A 16,732-nucleotide genomic window follows, 5' to 3' on the forward strand; every position below is an offset into this window, starting at 1 on the left:
CCCATCCCATCCCCACCCCATCCCATCCCATCCTCATCCCATCCCCACCCCATCCCATCCCCATGCCCATCCCATCCCCATCCCATCCCATCCTCATCCCATCCCATCCCCATCCCAACCCCATCCCATCCCCATCCTATCTCCATCCCCATCCCATCCCTACCCCCATGCCCATCCCATCAACGCGTAGATCTGATGAGCAGGTCAACGTGTAGATTTGATGAGTGGATGTAGATCTTTGGCAGATGTGTAGATCTGGTGGGTGGGTGTTTAGATATGACAGATCTATGTGTAGGTCTGGTGGGTCGATGTACAGATCTGGTGGGTCAATGTATAGATCTGGTGGGTCAACACGTAGATCTGGTGGGTGGATGCACAGATCTATGGCAGGTGTGGAGATCTGGTGGGTGAACATGGAGGTCTGGTGGGTAGACACACAGATCTATGGTAGATGTGTAGATCTGGTGGGTGAACATGTAGGTCTGGTGGGTAGACATACAGATCTATGGTAGATGTGTAGATCTGGTGGGTGGATGTATAGATCTGATGGGTCAACATGTAGATCTCGTGGGTGAACGCACAGATCTCATGGGTCAATGTGTAGATCTGATGGGTGGACATGCAGATGAGGTGGGTAGACACCTAGATCTGTTGGGTCAACATGTAGAACTGATGGGTGGATGCATAAATACGACAGGTAGATGTGTAAATCTGATGGGTGGATGTACAGATCTGATGGGTGGATGTACAGATCTAATGGCTAGACACGTAGAGCTGATGAGGGACACCCAGGTCTGATGGGTGGACATGTAGATCTGGTGGGTGGACATGTAGATCTGTTGGGTGGACATGTAGATCTGATGGGTGGACACGTACGTCTGATGAGTGGACTTGTAGATCTGTTGGGAGACATGCAGATTTGATGGGTGGACACGTTGATCTGATGTGTGGACACCTAGATCTGTTGGGTGAACACGTAGATCTGATGGGTGGACACCTAGATCTGCTGGGGGACATGTAGATCTGCTGAGTGGACATCTAGATCTGATGGGTGGACACGTAGATCTCATGGGAGACACACAGATCTGACGGGTGGACATACAGGTCTGACAGATGGACGTGTAGATCTGACGGGAGGATGGTGCATCCACGGGCCAACGTGGGCACCTCCATCTTCATCGCTGGGGCAGAAGCACTTCAGTGGGGACCGGGGAGCGTCCAACACCACCAAGACCTTGTGGGTTGCCTGAGGGAGTTCTCCAGAGACCCATGGGCATCAACCATGGCGTTTTTGGGGGCCGGGGGGCTTCTTCCAGCAGCACCCAAAGCAAACACCTCCTTGGGTGGTGGGACCTGCATGCGGGACCGGGTGGTGGCTCCTCGGTGACACGGGCTGGGGGCCATCGCTGCGGTGGCACCTCGGTGACGCTCAAAGCAAGAAGGGGGATTTTGGTTTCGGTTCCTCTGCCTGAAGCTCTCGCCTTCCTCCGGGAAGGGCCGTGCCGACGCCGCGCCGGCGCCCAGGGCTTTCCGGGCTCGGTGAACCCTGACGTAGCCCATAAATAATAATACATATAATGATAAATTTAATAATAAATATATTAATAACTGGGGGGGTGGTCCCTCAAGCACGGCCATGCCACGGTGATGGGACGAGGTGTGATGGAGGAAGGATCCATCCTCCTCCTCCTCCTCCACACGCCTTCGTGGGGGTCACACCGGGCACCCAAAAATAAAGGGAAATACCAAGAAATCCACCAAAACGTCCCTTTTTTTACGCATCTCGCAGATTTGAGCAGCCCGGAGGGGAACTGCCGGGGTTTCGGGCCCCGTGTGGGTGAGGTTGGTGGGGACGGAGCGTCAGCGCTGCCCGTTTTGGGGTGATTTCTGTCAATTTGGGGTCAGAGATTTTTTTTCCTTTCAGGGAAAGCCCGAATCTCCCCAGCTGGGCGCGTTTCAGGGACGACGGCTCTCCCGTCCCGTGTCCCGTGTCCCCGCCATGGTTCCAGCTGTCCCCTCGTGTCCCTCCCGAGGGCAGAAATCAATTATAAACTATAATTATAATTATAATTACAATACGCAACAGTCCCCCCGCAGGGCTGGGGGTCTCTGGGGCAGGGGCAGCACGATTGGGGCAGTTTTGGGGGAAGGTGGGGCCGTGGGGTCATCCAGGAGGGATTCAGGACCCACCTGGTGGTTGAAAGACGAGGTGCGCTGGCCCTTTAAGGCGGAGGGGCGCTGGCCCTTTAAGGCCGGGGTCGCGGCGAACAGGTGCGGCGGGGACGGGGGGGGCGGCGGATGAGCGACGGGGCGAGCAACCAATAGGAAGGCAGAGTGAGCCGGACGGACCAATGAGCGGGCGGTGAGGGGAGGGGGCGGGCCGCTGCGCGGCTCAGCTGGGCTCGCCGCGGGGGTCGGTTGCGGCGGTGAGGTCGGTTCGGTTCGGTTCGGTTCGGTTCGGTTCGGTTCGGTTCGGCTCGGCCATGGCGAGGCGGGTGGCGGGCGGCACCGGCCCCCCCGGGGACGATTTCTCCTTCGTGAGCCCGGGGGTGAAGTACGTGCTCTTCTTCTTCAACATGCTCTTCTGGGTGAGTGCCAGCGGGGAGGGGGGGGGACACACACCGGGGACCCCCACCCCATCCCCGGGGACCCCCACCCCATCCCCGGGGGGGGGCGACCAGGGGACCCGCTCGCCAGGTGCCATCGCCACCGAAACCACGGGACTTTGGGCCCGATCCTGGCCTTTTTTTTACGTTTTGAGGATTTTTTTAATGCTTTGGGGGATTTTTTAATATTTTGGGTTTTTTTTTTTAATGTTTTGGGGCATTTTTTAATATTTTGTTTTTTTTTTTTTAATATTTTGGGTTTTTTTTTAATATTTTGGGTTTTTTTTTTAATGCTTTGGGGCATTTTTTAATATTTTGGGTTTTTTTTTTTAATGTTTTGGGGCATTTTTTCATATTTTGTTTTTTTTTTTAATGTTTTGTGGGTTTTTTACTGTTTTGTGGTTTTTTTTCGGAGGGTCGGGATTTTTTTGCAGGGCTGTTTCCGTTTTTCAAATCACATTTTTGAGGAAGTTTCTGGCTTACGACAAACTACATCCCCGGGTCTGGCCTACCCGGAGTGGGGAAGGGATTGGGGGGGGACGGGGATGACCCCCCCGGGACGTGGGGACACGCTGAGGCCGTTCGCAATGGGCTCTGTCCCACTCGTGACACGGGTCCTTATGGGGGTGGCGAGGGGAAACTGAGGCAGAGGGTCCGGCGCTGGTGCCCTGACTCCACGGGGGCTGCAGGCAGGACCCCTGGAGCAGGAGGGTGGTGGTGACTGGGGGGGGGCTCACAACACCCCCCCCCCCAATAAATCCTGCTCTGCAGATGATCTCGATGGTGATGGTGGCGGTGGGGGTCTACGCCCGGCTGCTGAAGCACGCAGGTGAGGTTGGGGGGCTCGGGGAGGGGGACACCATTTGGTTCCCAGGGGACAGCGGGATGCAGGACCCCCGGGGGATCTGCGGTGCTGGGGGAGCGGGCAGGGGGCTGCCGGTGACGGCTGGCTGTGGCAGAGGCGGCGATGGCGTGCCTGGCGGTGGACCCCGCCATCCTGCTCGTGGTGGTCGGCGTCCTCACCTTCCTCATCACCTTCTGCGGCTGCGTCGGCTCCTTGCGGGAGAACATCTGCCTGCTGCAGACGGTGAGTCCCCGGGGATGGCGGGTCCTTCGCGGGGTGTCCCCCCCCAGCAGTTTGGCATCTCTCCTGTGGCCCCCCCGCTGCCATCACACCCCTCTCGCCTGCAGTTCTCCGTCTGCCTGACCATCATCTTCCTCCTGCAGCTGGTGGCCGGCGTGCTGGGCTTCGTCTTCTCTGATAAGGTACCGCTGGGGGCGGGGAGCAGCGGTGTAGGGGGGCTGGGTGACCCCAAGGCTGTCCTGTTGGGTGATGACCTCGCCGATGTCCCCACCCTGCAGGCGCGCGGGAAGGTCAGCGAGATCATCAACGGTGCCATCGTGCATTACCGGGATGACCTGGACCTGCAGAACCTCATCGACTTCGGGCAGAAGGAGGTGCAGAGGGGGGACTCGGGGGGCCACGATGTCCCTCTGGTGGACAAGGACATGTCACTGTTTGTGGGTCAGGCTTAAATCCGTGGGGTCCCCCAGGCTGAGGATGTTGGGTGGCTCCTCCACGAGGATTTGATGTTCCTGGTGGAGCTGTGCCAGGGCAGGTGGAGGTTGGGGAGAGCTGGATGAAAAGTGGGGGGACAAACACCCCTCAGTGCCTCGGCTGGAGTCTGTGTTTATGTAGGTCCTACAAAAACTGCTGGGAGCGGATTGGGGTCCCTAAAGACAGTGGCGATGGGGCGAGCTGGGTGTAGGTGGGCTTGGGAGGGCCACCACCCCCTGCCTGGGAAATGTGTGGTCCTGTGCCTCATTGTCCCACCGTTGCTCTCCCCACCACGGGGCCGGGGTCCCCCCCCTGCTGAGCACCCCCTGCCCCTCCCCACAGTTCAGCTGCTGCGGGGGTGTCTCCTACAAGGACTGGTCCCAAAACATGTACTTCAACTGCACGGCCGCCAACCCCAGCCGGGAGCGGTGCTCCGTCCCCTTCTCCTGCTGCCTGCCGGACGCCGACGAGGTGAGGAGCCCCTCTCTGCTGCGTCAGGGCTCTGCTGAGCCTGGAGCCCCTTCCCCAGGAGAGGGGAGCCCACCACCGGCAACATACGGGCTTGGGGACCCCTCCTCTGGAGTTGGGGACCCCCAAGTGGGGATGCTGTGGTGGGGTGAATTCCCCGTGCGGGGGGGGGTCTGCAGGCAGGCAGGGACCCTACCAACCCTGCCCACCCCACCAGGTATTGTCCCTTTTGGGGGCTGGGGGTGTTTAGGGAACCTGGCGCTGGAGGGATGACGCTGGGGACACCAAGGGCGGGCTGGCCCAGAGGAAGGGGACAGACACCCCCCCTCCATCCCATTTTTGTCCCCAGCCCCTCTGTGTCACGTCCCTCCCCTCCCAGGTTGTCATCAACACCATGTGCGGGCAGGGCATGCAGGCCCTGGGCGACCTGGAGGCCAGCGCCTTCATCCACACCAACGGCTGCATCGACAAGCTGGTCAACTGGATCCACAGCAACCTCTTCCTGCTGGGGGGCATCGCCCTGGGGCTGGCTGTACCCCAGGTACCGCGGGTGTCCCCCCCTCTGGGGACCGGTGGGGAGAAGGGACCGTCCTGCAGCTCCGCTTTGCTCCCCGTGTTGTTTCGGAGTTGCCTTAATGACGTGTCTTAATTGCAACCCCGAGGAGTTGGGGTGGGATTTGGGGTGGGGGGAGCGATGCAGGGGTTGCCTGGAGCTGTGTAACCTGCTCGTGGGACAGCGGGGTGACGCTGCCTGGTGTCCCTCAGCACCCTCCTCTTCCTCCCGTCTTCCTCCCGTCTTCCTCCCGTCTTCCTCCCGTCTTCCTCCCGTCTTCCTCCCGTCTTCCTCCCGTCTTCCTCCCGTCTTCCTCTCCTCTCCTGCAGCTGGTGGGCATCCTGCTGGCTCAGATCCTCATCAACCAGATCAAAGACCAGATCAAGCTGCAGCTCTACAACCAGCAGCACCGGGCAGACCCCTGGTACTGAGCCCCGGCGCATGGCGGCGGTGCCGGTGCCCGTCCCCGTGGCGCAGCGGTGGCTCGGGGAGCCGGGACCTCAGCGGTGATTCTCCAAACCCGGGATGTAGGAAGAGCTGAAGGGGCTTCGCTGGAGAAGAGGGAGGTTGGAGCGGGCTGTGGACGCCTGGATCCACGCGCAGTGGCCACTGTGCTGCAGAGAGGGACGCGTGGGGACGCTGGGGACTCCGTGCCTTTGGCAGCCAGTGCTGGGCTCGGTTGGGACGTGCCATTTGGGGGACTGAACCAGCCCCGGTGAGCTGCTGTCTGTCTGTCTGTCTGTCCGTCCTGGGGCACCAAGAGCGGGTGCGCAGGTCGTGCGTGAAGCAGGTTTGCGCTCGGATGCGCTTCCCCTCTCCTCTCGTGCTGGAGGTGGGCGTTTGTCTGTCTGTCCGTCCGTGCACCGAGCTGCCTTTGCCCACGGCTCCAGCACTGGGGACGTTCTCCCACATCGCTGGGTGCCACAAACCCCGCTGGCTCCATCTCGGTGCCCCGTGGGGAGGACAGCTGAGGGCTTCGCTTGCTGGCCAGGAGCCATCGCCAGGAAGAAGAAACAGGAAGACGTCCTGCCCGGGGCTGAGCCACGGGCGCTTCGTTAGCCGAGGGTGGGGGTCCCACCTCTGCCCCAAGGGGGATTGAACCCCTCCACGGGGTGGTGAGAAGGCGGCAGGCACAGTCCTGTGTCCCCTCGTGAGGGGTTGGTGCCGGGCTGTGACGTTTCCTTTGCTGTCACGGAGAATAAAGAGAGACGAGGCGGGATGCAGCAATCTCAGGGGGGTTGCTCCATCAACGGGTGGGGGGCACAATGCCGTGGCTTGGGGTGGTGGCTCGGTGGGGACAGGGTGGAGGCCAGCCCCTTCCCCTGCAGTGTCCCTGTCATCTGAACAGTTTTGTGCTGGTGGGGGGAAAACAGGTTAATACCCCAAAACAAGGGGGGCTGAGGGGCAGCACAGCCAGCGAGTAGACAGCAGAGAATCCCCCAGCAAGGAACGCTCGGAGAGGTGCCTGCTGCTCTGTGCTGGGGGGGTGACTTTGGGTGGGGGGTGGGACCTGAATTCCCCCCTCCTCTGCCCCAGGGAAGAGCCTGCAAAACATTGGGGTGCAAAGCTGTGAGCTGGGGGGAGACGCTGCTGCGCCCCAACGTCGCAGCCCCCGGCCTCGCTGACGCGTTTCGGAGCCGTCACAAACTGTGGGTGGAGATTTTTGTTGGTTTTTTTTTAATTTCTTTTTTTTTTTTCCTCTCCTCGGGCTGGGTGGTCTCCCCGCGCCGCCCCGCCGCGGAGGGAGTCGGGATGCGGCCCAGCGCCCAGCCCTTTGTGTGCGGCCCAGAGGCACGCAAGCAGGCCAGAACTCGGCCCCGCCACCGCCTCTGTGCCCCTCAGCCACCTCCCTGCGCTGATTTTGGTCCCCACTGTGTCCCCACACACCGGGCTCTCGGGGACCGAGGTGGCCACACTGCCCCAGCGTCAGCCAAGGGCCAGCTCCCAGCTGGCCCCGCTTCCCTCCAGCATCCCCCGGCCAGGTGCTCTAGGAAAACTACCCCAAAACTGCCCCCAAAGAGTGACTTTTCCCCCCAAAAAAAGATTTTTCACCCTAAAAGAGCAACTTCTGAAAAAATCCCCCCGCCCCAAAAGCAGCTTCTCTCCCGCAAACAGCCACCTCACCCCCCCCCCCAAAATGTGACTCCTCACCCAAAAGAGCAATTTCGCCCCCCAAAAAGTGATCACTTCTCCAAAGAATGACACCTCCCTCCAAAAAGTGACTTTCTCCCCAAAACTTCTCCTCCAAAGAGCTACTTCTCCCCCAAAATGCAAGTTCTCTCCAAAACGTAGCTCTGAGAGTGGCTTCTTCCCCCAAAACTGATTTTTGTCCACAAAAAGCAACATTTCTCACCCCAAAAGTGGCTTTTGTCCCCCCAAAAGTGACTCTTTCTCCCCCAAAAGTAACTTCCCCCTCAAAAACGCAACTTTTCTCCCCCAAAAAGTGACTTTTATCACCAAAAAGAAACCATCCTCTCAAAATAAAGTGCCTTTTGTCCCCTAAAAGTGACTTTTGTCCCCCAAAAGTGGCTTCTTTTCCCGAAAAGCAACATTTCTCCTCCAAAAAGGAATTTTTCCTCCCCCAAAGTACCCCCCAAAGTGACTTTTTGCTTAAAAAGAAACTTCTCTCTCCCAATAAAATGCCTTTTGTCCCCCAAAAGTGGCTTCTTTTTCCCAAAAGCAACTTTTCTCCTCCAAAAAGCGACTTTTCCTTCCCAAAAAGTAACTTTTCCCCCCAAAAAAGTGACTTCTCCCTGCCAAAATCCAACTTTCCTCCCCTAAAAGTGACTTATCTCCCTAAAAAACAACTTCCTCCTCCAAAAAAAAGTGACTTCTCAGCCCAAAAATCAACTTTACCCCGCAAAAGTAACTTCTTGCTCCCCCAAACAACTTTTATCCTCCTCAAACCCGACTTCTCTCCCTCAAAAACCAACTCCCCCCTCCCAAATCTCTCCTTTCTCCCCTCGCAAATCCAACTTCTCTCCGAAAAAAACATTCTCCTACAAAAACGCGACTCCTCCCCCTTCCAAAGCAACATTTCCCCTCCCAAAAGCCACTTCTCCCTCCCTAAAACCAACTTTCCCCTCACAAAACCCAACATTTCCCCTCCAAAACCAACTTTTCCCCCCCTGCCCCGCAGCAGCCTGGAGGAGAACAACCCTCTTCCCTCCTCCCTGAGCGCGATCCCCCTCCTCAAACCCCTATTTTCCTCCTCAAAAACTCACCCCCTCCTTGCCCGCCCAAAAAAAGGTAACTTTTTCCTCACAAAAAGTCACTTTTCTCCTCAAAAACTCATCTCTTCCCTGCCCGCTCAAAAAAAGGTAACTTTTTCCTCACAAAAAGACACTTTTCTCCTCAAAAACTCACCCCTTCACTGCCTGCTACAGGAAAAAGTGACTTTTTCCTCACAAAAAGCCACTTTTCTCTTCAAAAACTCACCCCTTCACTGCCTGCTACAGGAAAAAGTGACTTTTTCTTCACAAAAAGCCACTTTTCTCAAAAACTCACCCCTTCCCTGCCCGCTCAAAAAAAGGTAACTTTTTCCTTACAAAAAGCCACTTTTCTCCTCAAAAACGTATCCTCTTCCTTCTTGATCATAAAAAAGTGACTTTTTCCTCACAAAAAGCCACTTTCCTCCCCAAAAACTCATCCCCTTCCTTCCCACTCCAAAAAAAAGTAACTTTTCCTCACAAAAAGCCACTTTTCTCCGCAAAAACTCACCCCTTCACTGCCTGCTACAGGAAAAAGTAACTTTTTCCTCACAAAAAGCCCCTTTTCTCCTCAAAAACGCATCCCCTTCCTTCTTGATCATAAAAAAAGTAACTTTTCCTCCCAAAAAGCCACTTTTCTCCTCAAAAACTCATCCCTTCACTGCCTGCTACAAAAGTAACTTTTTCCTCACAAAAAGCCACTTTTCTCCTCAAAAACTCATCTCCACTGCCTGCTACAAGAAAAAGTAACTTTTTCCTCACAAAAAGCCACTTTTCTCCTCAAAAACTCATCTCTTCCCTGCCTGCTCAAAAAAAGGTAACATTTTCCTCACAAAAAGCCACTTTTCTCCTCAAAATCTCACCCCTTCACTGCCTGCTACAGGAAAAAGTGACTTTTTCGTCACAGAAAGCCACTTTTCTCCTCAAAAACTCATCCCCTTCCTTCTTGATCATAAAAAAAAGTAACTTTTCCTCACAAAAAGCCACTTTTCTCCTCAAAAACTCACCCCTTCACTGCCTGCTACAGGAAAAAGTGACTTTTTCCTCACAAAAAGCCACTTTTCTCCTCAAAAACTCACCCCTTCACTGCCTGCTACAACAAAAAGTAACTTTTTCCTCACAAAAAGCCACTTTTCTCCTAAAAAACGCATTCCCTTCCTTCTTGATCATAAAAAAAGTAACTTTTTCCTCACAAAAGGCCACTTTTCTCCTCAAAAACTCATCCCCTTCCTGGCTGGTCAAAAAAAAGGTAACTTTTTCCTCACAAAAAGCCACTTTTCTCCTCAAAATCTCACCCCTTCACTGCCTGCTACAGGAAAAAGTGACTTTTTCGTCACAAAAAGCCACTTTTCTCCTCAAAAACTCATCCCCTTCCTTCTTGATCATAAAAAAAGTAACTTTTTCCTCACAAAAAGCCACTTTCCTCCCCAAAAACTCTTCCCCTCTCTGCCTGCTCCAAAAAAAAAGTAACTTTTCCTCACAAAAAGCCCCCTTTCCCCCCAAAGCGGGCTGCCCCCCCCTCTCCCCGCGCCGCCTCTCCTCAGCCCGCCCCGGCGGGGGGCGCGGGGCCGTGGCGGGCCGGGCCGGGCCGCGCTGAGGGAGGAGGAGGAGGAGGAGGAGCGGCCCCGCTCCGCTCCCGGCGAGCTCAACAAAGGGCGTCGGGGCATGGCGGGGGCCGGGGCCGGGCCGCCCGCGTAGGGCCGGTGCGGGCCGGGATGGCGGCGCAGGGCGGCGGGTGGCGGTGGGCGCTGGCGCTGGGCATGGCGCTGGCGCTGGGGGGTGGCCGCTGCCCCGCCGCCCCGTTCCTCAACGCTTCGGCCGTGCCCGAGCGCTGCCGCCGCCCCGCGCCCTGCGAACGGCTCCGTTACGGTGCGTGCCTGGGCTCGGCGCTGCCCTACGCCGCCACCTCCACGCTGCTGGCCGCCGACTCCGTCTCGCAGGAGGAGGCTCACGGAAAGCTCCTGCTCTGGTCCGGTACGGGCGGGGTGGGGGGGCCCTGCGGCCCGGCGCGGTATAGCGGGGGGGGCACCGTCTGGGGAAGGCCCGGGACGGGCACTGGCGGGGGGGTGATGTAATGGGGGGCTGGGAGTGGGCACGGGGCCCCGGGGAGCGCTGTAGAGGGGGACACGGGGTGGGTGCGGTGTAGAGGGGGCTTGGGTCCGGTGTAGAGGGGGAGCAGTATAGCAGGGGCCTGGGGATGGGTGCAGTATAGAGGGGAGCAGTATAGCAGGGGCCTGGGGATGGGTGCAGTATAGCAGGGGCCTGGGGATGGGTGCAGCATAGAGGGGAGCAGTATAGTGGGGGCCTAGGGATGGGTGCAGTGTAGAGGGGAGCAGTATAGTGGGGGCCTGGCGATGGGTGCAGTATAGCAGGGACCTGGGGATGGGTGCAGTATAGAGGGGAGCAGTATAGTGGGGGCCTGGGGATGGATGCAGTGTAGAGGGGAGCAGTATAATGGGGGCCTAGAGATGGGTGCATAGAGGGGAGCAGTATAGCGGGGGCCTAGAGATGGGTGCATAGAGGGGAGCAGTATATTGGGGACAGGGGATGGGTGCTGTATAGAGGGGAGCAGTATAGCAGGGGCCTGGGGATGAGTACAGTGTGGAAGGGAGTGGTATAGCAGGGGCATGGGGGTGTGTACAGTATAGAGGGGGAGCAGGATAGTAGGGGACAGGAGATGGGCGCAGTATAGCAAGGGAGCTGTACAGCAGAGGACTGGGGTTGGGTACAGTATAGAGGGGGAGCAGTATAGCAGGGGACCGTGGATGGGCACAGTCTAGACAGCTGTATAGCAGGGGAGAGGAGGGATGGGCGCTGTATAGCGGGGGGGTGACGGCGCTGTCCCCGCAGGCCTGCGCAACGCCCCGCGCTGCTGGGACGTCATCCAGCCCCTGCTCTGCGCCGTCTACATGCCCAAGTGCGAGGACGGGCAGGTGGAGCTGCCCAGCCAGACCCTCTGCCAGGCCACCCGCGCGCCCTGCACCATCGTGGAGCGCGAGCGCGGCTGGCCCGACTTCCTCAAGTGCACGCCCGACCGCTTCCCCGAGGGATGCCCGGTACGGGGTGGGGGGGGCGAGGACATGGGGTGGGGGGGGGGGACACCTCGCCACGCTGCCACGGGCTCCAAATCCCCACCGGTCCCCAGCGCTTTGGGGTGTTGAGCCTGGAGAAGAGGAGGCTCAGAGGTGACCTTAGTGCAGTCTACAACTATCTGAAGGGAGGTTGTAGTGGAGTAGGAGTTGGCCTCTTCTCCCAGGCAACCAGCGATAGGACAAGAGGACACAGCCTCAAGCTTGGCCAGGGGAGGTTCAGGTTGGACATTAGGAAGCATTTCTTCTCAGCAAGGGTCATCAGCCATTGGAAGGGGCTGCCCAGGGAGGTGGTGGAGTCCCCATCTGTGGAGGGGTTTAAGAAAAGCCTGGCCATGGCACTTAGTGCCCTGGTCTAGTTGCCATGGTGGTGTCAGGGCAATGGTTGGACTCGATGAGCCCAGAGATCTCTTCCAACCTCTGTGATTCTGTGATTCCTACCTCCTCCTCCTCCTCACTGTCCCCCCCTTCTCCTCCGGCAGAACGAGGTGCAGAACATCAAGTTCAACAGCTCGGGGCAGTGCGAGGCGCCGCTGGTGCGGACGGACAACCCCAAGAGCTGGTACGAGGACGTGGAGGGTTGTGGCATCCAGTGCCAGAACCCGCTCTTCACCGAGAAGGAGCACCGTGAGATGCACGTCTACATCGCCGCCTTCAGCTCTGTCACCATCTTCTGCACCTTCTTCACCCTGGTGAGACGCAGAGGGACACGGGGAGGTGTCCCCAAAAGGGGACTGGGCACCAAGCTGTCCCTTTCTCCTCCCCCTGTCAGGCCACTTTCGTCGCCGACTGGAGGAACTCCAACCGCTACCCCGCCGTCATCCTCTTCTACGTCAACGCCTGCTTCTTCGTGGGCAGCATCGGCTGGTTGGCGCAGTTCATGGACGGCGCCCGCGACGAGATCGTGTGCCGGGCTGACGGCACCATGCGGCTGGGGGAACCCACGTACGTGTCACCTTAGTCCCCATCCCACCACGACCACGTGCCAAGAGTTGTCCCAGGGACCAAAGAGGGCTCTTGGGGGTTTCCTGGCCTCTTGGGAACATGGAGGATGCTCTAGTCTTGGGGTAGGAGAGACCCCCTTCCTCCGCTGTGTCCCCTCATGGAGGTTGGTGACACTCCTGTCTCGCCTTCCCCCATAGCTCCAACGAGACGCTCTCCTGCGTCATCATCTTCGTCATCGTCTACTACTCGCTGATGTCGGGCGTCATCTGGTTCGTCATGCTCACCTACGCCTGGCACACCTCCTTCAAGGCGCTGGGCACCACCTACCAGCCGCTGCTGGGCAAGACCTCCTACTTCCACCTCATCACCTGGTCCATCCCCTTCGTCCTCACCGTGGCCATCCTGGCCGTGGCGCAGGTAACGGGGCCACGATCCCGTGTCCTGGCGGTTCCCAGGGAGGGGTGGCCACAGCCAACTGACCCCTTCTGTCCCCATCTTCGCCAGGTGGATGGTGACTCCGTCAGCGGCATCTGCTTCGTGGGCTACAAGAACTACCGCTACCGGGCTGGCTTCGTCCTGGCGCCCATTGGGCTCGTCCTCATCGTGGGGGGCTACTTCCTCATCCGGGGTAGGTGTGAGTTCACCCCGGTGCAGGGAGACGGGAGCACTGTGGGTGTCCCCCCCCACCCTGACCACCTCATCCCTCCACCGCAGGGGTCATGACGCTCTTCTCCATCAAGAGCAACCACCCCGGGCTGCTGAGCGAGAAGGCGGCCAGCAAGATCAACGAGACCATGCTGCGGCTGGGTGAGCGGGGCTCCGGTGGCACCATTTCCGTCGGAATTTGAGTGGGAACGGGGACGTGTTGTCCCCTGAACCTGGACAGCCCCATCCCACCTTCCCCAGGGTGGCTGCAGTGGGGGACAAAGCTGTAGTGATGGTGGCACGGCCCCGGTGCAGCATCTTTGGCCTGGTGTCACTGGGGTCTGGCTAAACCGGGGATGTCCCACTTCTCTTCCAGGCATCTTCGGCTTCTTGGCCTTTGGCTTTGTCTTCATCACTTTTGGTTGCCACTTCTATGACTTCTTCAACCAGGCGGAGTGGGAGCGCAGCTTCCGGGAATACGTCCTGTGAGTGGGATGGGGACGTGAGGGCGAGTGGGACACTGGTGGCATCCCAGCACCTGGCGTTTAGCAGGGGACGTTGCAGAGTGGAGAGCCCCATGTCCTCCACCAGTGCTACCACCACATCTCCGCTCTGCAGAGCTGCGGGGACTCAGCCCCATCATGGGATGCCATTGGGTGTCCCCCTTCTTACAGCCACCGTCCTGCGTCTGTCCCCACAGGTGTGAGGCCAACGTGACCATCGCCACGCAGACCAACAAGCCCATCCCGGACTGCGAGATCAAGAACCGGCCGAGCCTGCTGGTGGAGAAGATCAACCTCTTTGCCATGTTCGGCACCGGCATCTCCATGAGCACCTGGGTCTGGACCAAGGCCACCCTGCTCATCTGGAAGCGCACCTGGTGCAGGTGGGACCCTGGGGATGTCACCCCAACTCCGTGTGACCCTTCCTGCCCCATCCAACGTCCTGAGATGTTGGAGGTCGTCCCTAGACTTTTGTCCATCAGCTCAATGAGTTGTGGGCTTGCAGCAGACAGCGGTTTGGGAATGGGGTGGCCTCTCCCACTTTGCAGGTGTCTCATGTCCTGTTTGTGGGACACCTCCATCCCCGGGGGACCCATCCAACGCAGTCCCCACCCCTTAGTGTCCCTGTCCAGAATGGGAGAGGGAGATGGGAAGGGTCCCCGTGCCCCCAGCTGTGATGCCTGGGGTTGTGTGTCCCCTGTGCCTGGGCCACCCCGTGTCCCTGCTCTGACCCGGCGTGTCCCCAGGCTGACGGGGCAGAGCGACGACCAGCCCAAGAGGATCAAGAAGAGCAAGATGATCGCGAAGGCCTTCTCCAAGCGCAAGGAGCTGCTGCGTGACCCAGGCCAGGAGTTGTCCTTCAGCATGCACACCGTCTCGCACGACGGCCCCGTGGGTATGTCCCCGTGGGAGTGGGCTGTCTCGGCAGCACCCCGGGGTCCTCACTGTCCCCCACTTGACCGGGCTCCCCTGTTGTCCTTGCAGCTGGTTTAGCGTTTGACATCAACGAGCCATCAGCCGACGTGTCCTCGGCGTGGGCCCAGCACGTCACCAAGATGGTGGCCAGGAGAGGGGCCATCCTGCCCCAGGATATCTCCGTGACTCCCGTGGCGACGCCTGGCAAGTCCTTGGGGACCATGTGGGGCATCTCTGGTGGGACGAGCCGGGCTGAGGGGTGTTGGGGATGTATGGGGAGGGCAGAGCCGGGGGGGCTGGGGCTGGTGGGGGGCACAGGGCAGGATGCGGCCGCTCTCACCCGCCCTGTCCCGTGTCCCACAGTGCCACCAGAGGAGAGGGCCAACCTCTGGGTGGTGGAGGCCGACGTCTCCCCTGAGCTGCAGAAGCGCAGCGGCCGCAAGAAGAAGCGGAGGAAGAAGAAGAAGGAGGTGTGCCCCAGTCCCGAGCACCGCCTGGGGGGCTCCGCAGCCCTCCCGGCCCCCAGCGCCGTCCCTCGCCTGCCCCGGCTGCCCCCCCAGCCTTGCCTGGTCGCCTTTGCCCCCGACGTCTTCCCGGGGCTCCCTCCTGGCCAGCCCGAAGCCGCCTTCGCCGGGGGAACGTGGGACGGCCGCCGCAGAGCCAACGTCTTCCACCTCATCAGCAACCCTTTCTGTCCCGAGAGCGCGTCCCCGGAGGAGGAGAGCCCCGGCCCCAGCAGCGGGCGCCGGCAGCACAACGGGGGCCCGCTCTGGCTGCCCAGCCCCGGCACCCTGCCCCGCAGCGGGGGGCCAAGGACTCAGGGCCGGCGGGCTGGCTTGGCCCCCATCCACTCTCGGACCAACCTGGTGGACGCGGAGCTGCTGGACGCCGATTCGGACTTTTAAGCCTGGCGGGACGTTACGAGGGGACGGGGACGCTTGGGGTGAGACACGAAGCCTCGTCCAGCACAGACAGCCTGCGAGGGGACACCGAAGCCCACCTCGCCCCACCGGGGCCGGTCCCGAGCGTCCCTCCGGCCTGGCCATGGCTGATTTCTCCCCTCAGAGGATGGCGTTTCTCCCAACATCATCCAGACAGACTCGATGCACATCCCAGCCAGGCAAGATGTCAGCAAAATGGTTTTGGGGTCCCCCTGGCATCACTGGGAGAAGAGAAACAGGGTGTCGGTGGAACAAACCCCACCCAGGTCCTGCAGGGATTTAAGGACAGGGGGGACGCTGCCTTTGCCACCGATGGGAGCGGGTGGCCCCCCGGGACAGCGGTACCAGGCAGCGGGCGAGCGTAGGTCAAGGGTAGATTTTGGTGAGCTTTGTGCCACGTCCCGGGGTGCTGGGACCCGCTGACACCCCTCGCTCACCCTCTGCCCCCATGCTAGATGGTACGTAGAGCTTCCAAACACTTGTGCCCATAGGGTTTTGTATTTTTAATTTGTTTAATCTTTGTATAATACACCGAAACGTGGCGGCTGGGCACGGCCTCTGCGGGGGTGCCGTGGCCGAGAGCAGGGTGAGCTGAACCCCCCGATGGGGTGGCAGGAGCATCCTCGGGGTGCGCCCGTTTTTCTGGGTGCACCCCTGTTTCTTCAGGGGTCTCAAAGTGCCTTCCAGCTCCCCAGAGAGCTGAGCCAGACCCAAACCGGAGGGTTGGTGGCACGGTGGTCCCCGGGCACGGGAGATGGGGAGCCGTGTTGGGGTGCACGGGGGCTCCCCAAGCCATAATGCAAAAAAAACCCCAAAACTTCAAAATCCCAGGGTGTGCCAGGCAAGTCGGGGTCGCTTTGCTGTCTGGGTGCAGCAGCCCCCTGAGCAAAGCTTTTTATTATTTTTTTTAAGGTAAAAAAACCCCATTTACAGCAAATCCAGCCGAGCCCTGAGGTAGGAGGACTCCGTCCCTGCTGATGTTTTGTATCTGTCCGTTATCCCTCTCCGTCTCTCTATGAAACCCCGGTAGGCTCATGGCTTTCTCGCTAACCCCGGTGACCTCCATGGGTTAATTTTTGCTGTGTAAAGGAAAAACGCTCCTGTATCAGTATTAAATTTGCCAAATTTCCATTGTTGATGGCTGCCCCGGGCTCTTTGGGGAGGTATCGAGCGCAGGGAAACGTCGCGGGGTTTTGCCCTGTCTCCTAAAAGGGCTCCAACTGCTTTAAAACCTGCTTTAAATCACTTAAAACCTGCTTTAAATCACTTAAAACCTGCTTTAAATCACTTAAAACCTGCT

At 59.0% G+C, this 16,732-nt stretch overlaps 2 protein-coding genes across 5 annotated transcripts; both read left to right on the forward strand.

Moving 5' to 3' along the window:
* Positions 1–2,406: 2,406 nt before the first annotated feature.
* Positions 2,407–6,404, forward strand: TSPAN33 (tetraspanin 33). 3 transcript variants are annotated; one of them, XM_068401535.1, is made up of 9 exons: positions 2,407–2,588; positions 3,378–3,435; positions 3,566–3,693; positions 3,798–3,872; positions 3,969–4,064; positions 4,507–4,635; positions 5,012–5,173; positions 5,515–5,609; positions 5,717–6,404. In XM_068401535.1, the coding sequence occupies exons 1-9, from the start codon at positions 2,484–2,486 to the stop codon at positions 5,724–5,726; spliced, it is 858 nt and encodes a 285-aa protein (XP_068257636.1). In that variant the 5' UTR covers positions 2,407–2,483; the 3' UTR covers positions 5,727–6,404. The 3 variants fall into 3 exon arrangements, with proteins under 3 accessions (XP_068257636.1, XP_068257639.1, XP_068257638.1); XM_068401538.1 differs by having other exon boundaries at positions 3,834–3,872; XM_068401537.1 differs by having other exon boundaries at positions 5,515–6,404.
* A 3,615-nt stretch (positions 6,405–10,019) lies between these two features.
* SMO (smoothened, frizzled class receptor) lies at positions 10,020–16,561 on the forward strand. 2 transcript variants are annotated; one of them, XR_011048212.1, is made up of 13 exons: positions 10,020–10,368; positions 11,245–11,450; positions 11,966–12,175; positions 12,256–12,428; positions 12,626–12,845; positions 12,933–13,056; positions 13,143–13,235; positions 13,450–13,558; positions 13,774–13,959; positions 14,323–14,471; positions 14,561–14,695; positions 14,855–15,611; positions 16,345–16,561. XR_011048212.1 is itself a non-coding variant. In XM_068401142.1 (12 exons), the coding sequence occupies exons 1-12, from the start codon at positions 10,110–10,112 to the stop codon at positions 15,394–15,396; spliced, it is 2,406 nt and encodes an 801-aa protein (XP_068257243.1). In that variant the 5' UTR covers positions 10,020–10,109; the 3' UTR covers positions 15,397–16,561. The 2 variants fall into 2 exon arrangements, 1 of the variants encoding a protein (XP_068257243.1); XM_068401142.1 differs by having other exon boundaries at positions 14,855–16,561.
* The last annotated feature ends 171 nt before the right edge of the window (positions 16,562–16,732 follow it).

Source organism: Nyctibius grandis, chromosome 5 (genome assembly GCF_013368605.1).
Source record: "Nyctibius grandis isolate bNycGra1 chromosome 5, bNycGra1.pri, whole genome shotgun sequence".
NCBI lineage: Eukaryota > Metazoa > Chordata > Aves > Nyctibiiformes > Nyctibiidae > Nyctibius > Nyctibius grandis.

Coding starts and splice junctions, on each gene's coding strand:
- TSPAN33 (XM_068401535.1), top strand. CDS start 2,484: ATGGCGAGGCGGGTGGCGGGCGGCACCGGCCCCCCCGGGGACGATTTC. Junction 2,589..3,377: donor TCTTCAACATGCTCTTCTGG/GTGAGTGCCAGC, acceptor CCTGCTCTGCAG/ATGATCTCGATGGTGATGGT. Junction 3,436..3,565: donor CCGGCTGCTGAAGCACGCAG/GTGAGGTTGGGG, acceptor TGGCTGTGGCAG/AGGCGGCGATGGCGTGCCTG.
- SMO (XM_068401142.1), top strand. CDS start 10,110: ATGGCGGCGCAGGGCGGCGGGTGGCGGTGGGCGCTGGCGCTGGGCATG. Junction 11,451..11,965: donor GCTTCCCCGAGGGATGCCCG/GTACGGGGTGGG, acceptor CTCCTCCGGCAG/AACGAGGTGCAGAACATCAA. Junction 13,236..13,449: donor CGAGACCATGCTGCGGCTGG/GTGAGCGGGGCT, acceptor CTTCTCTTCCAG/GCATCTTCGGCTTCTTGGCC.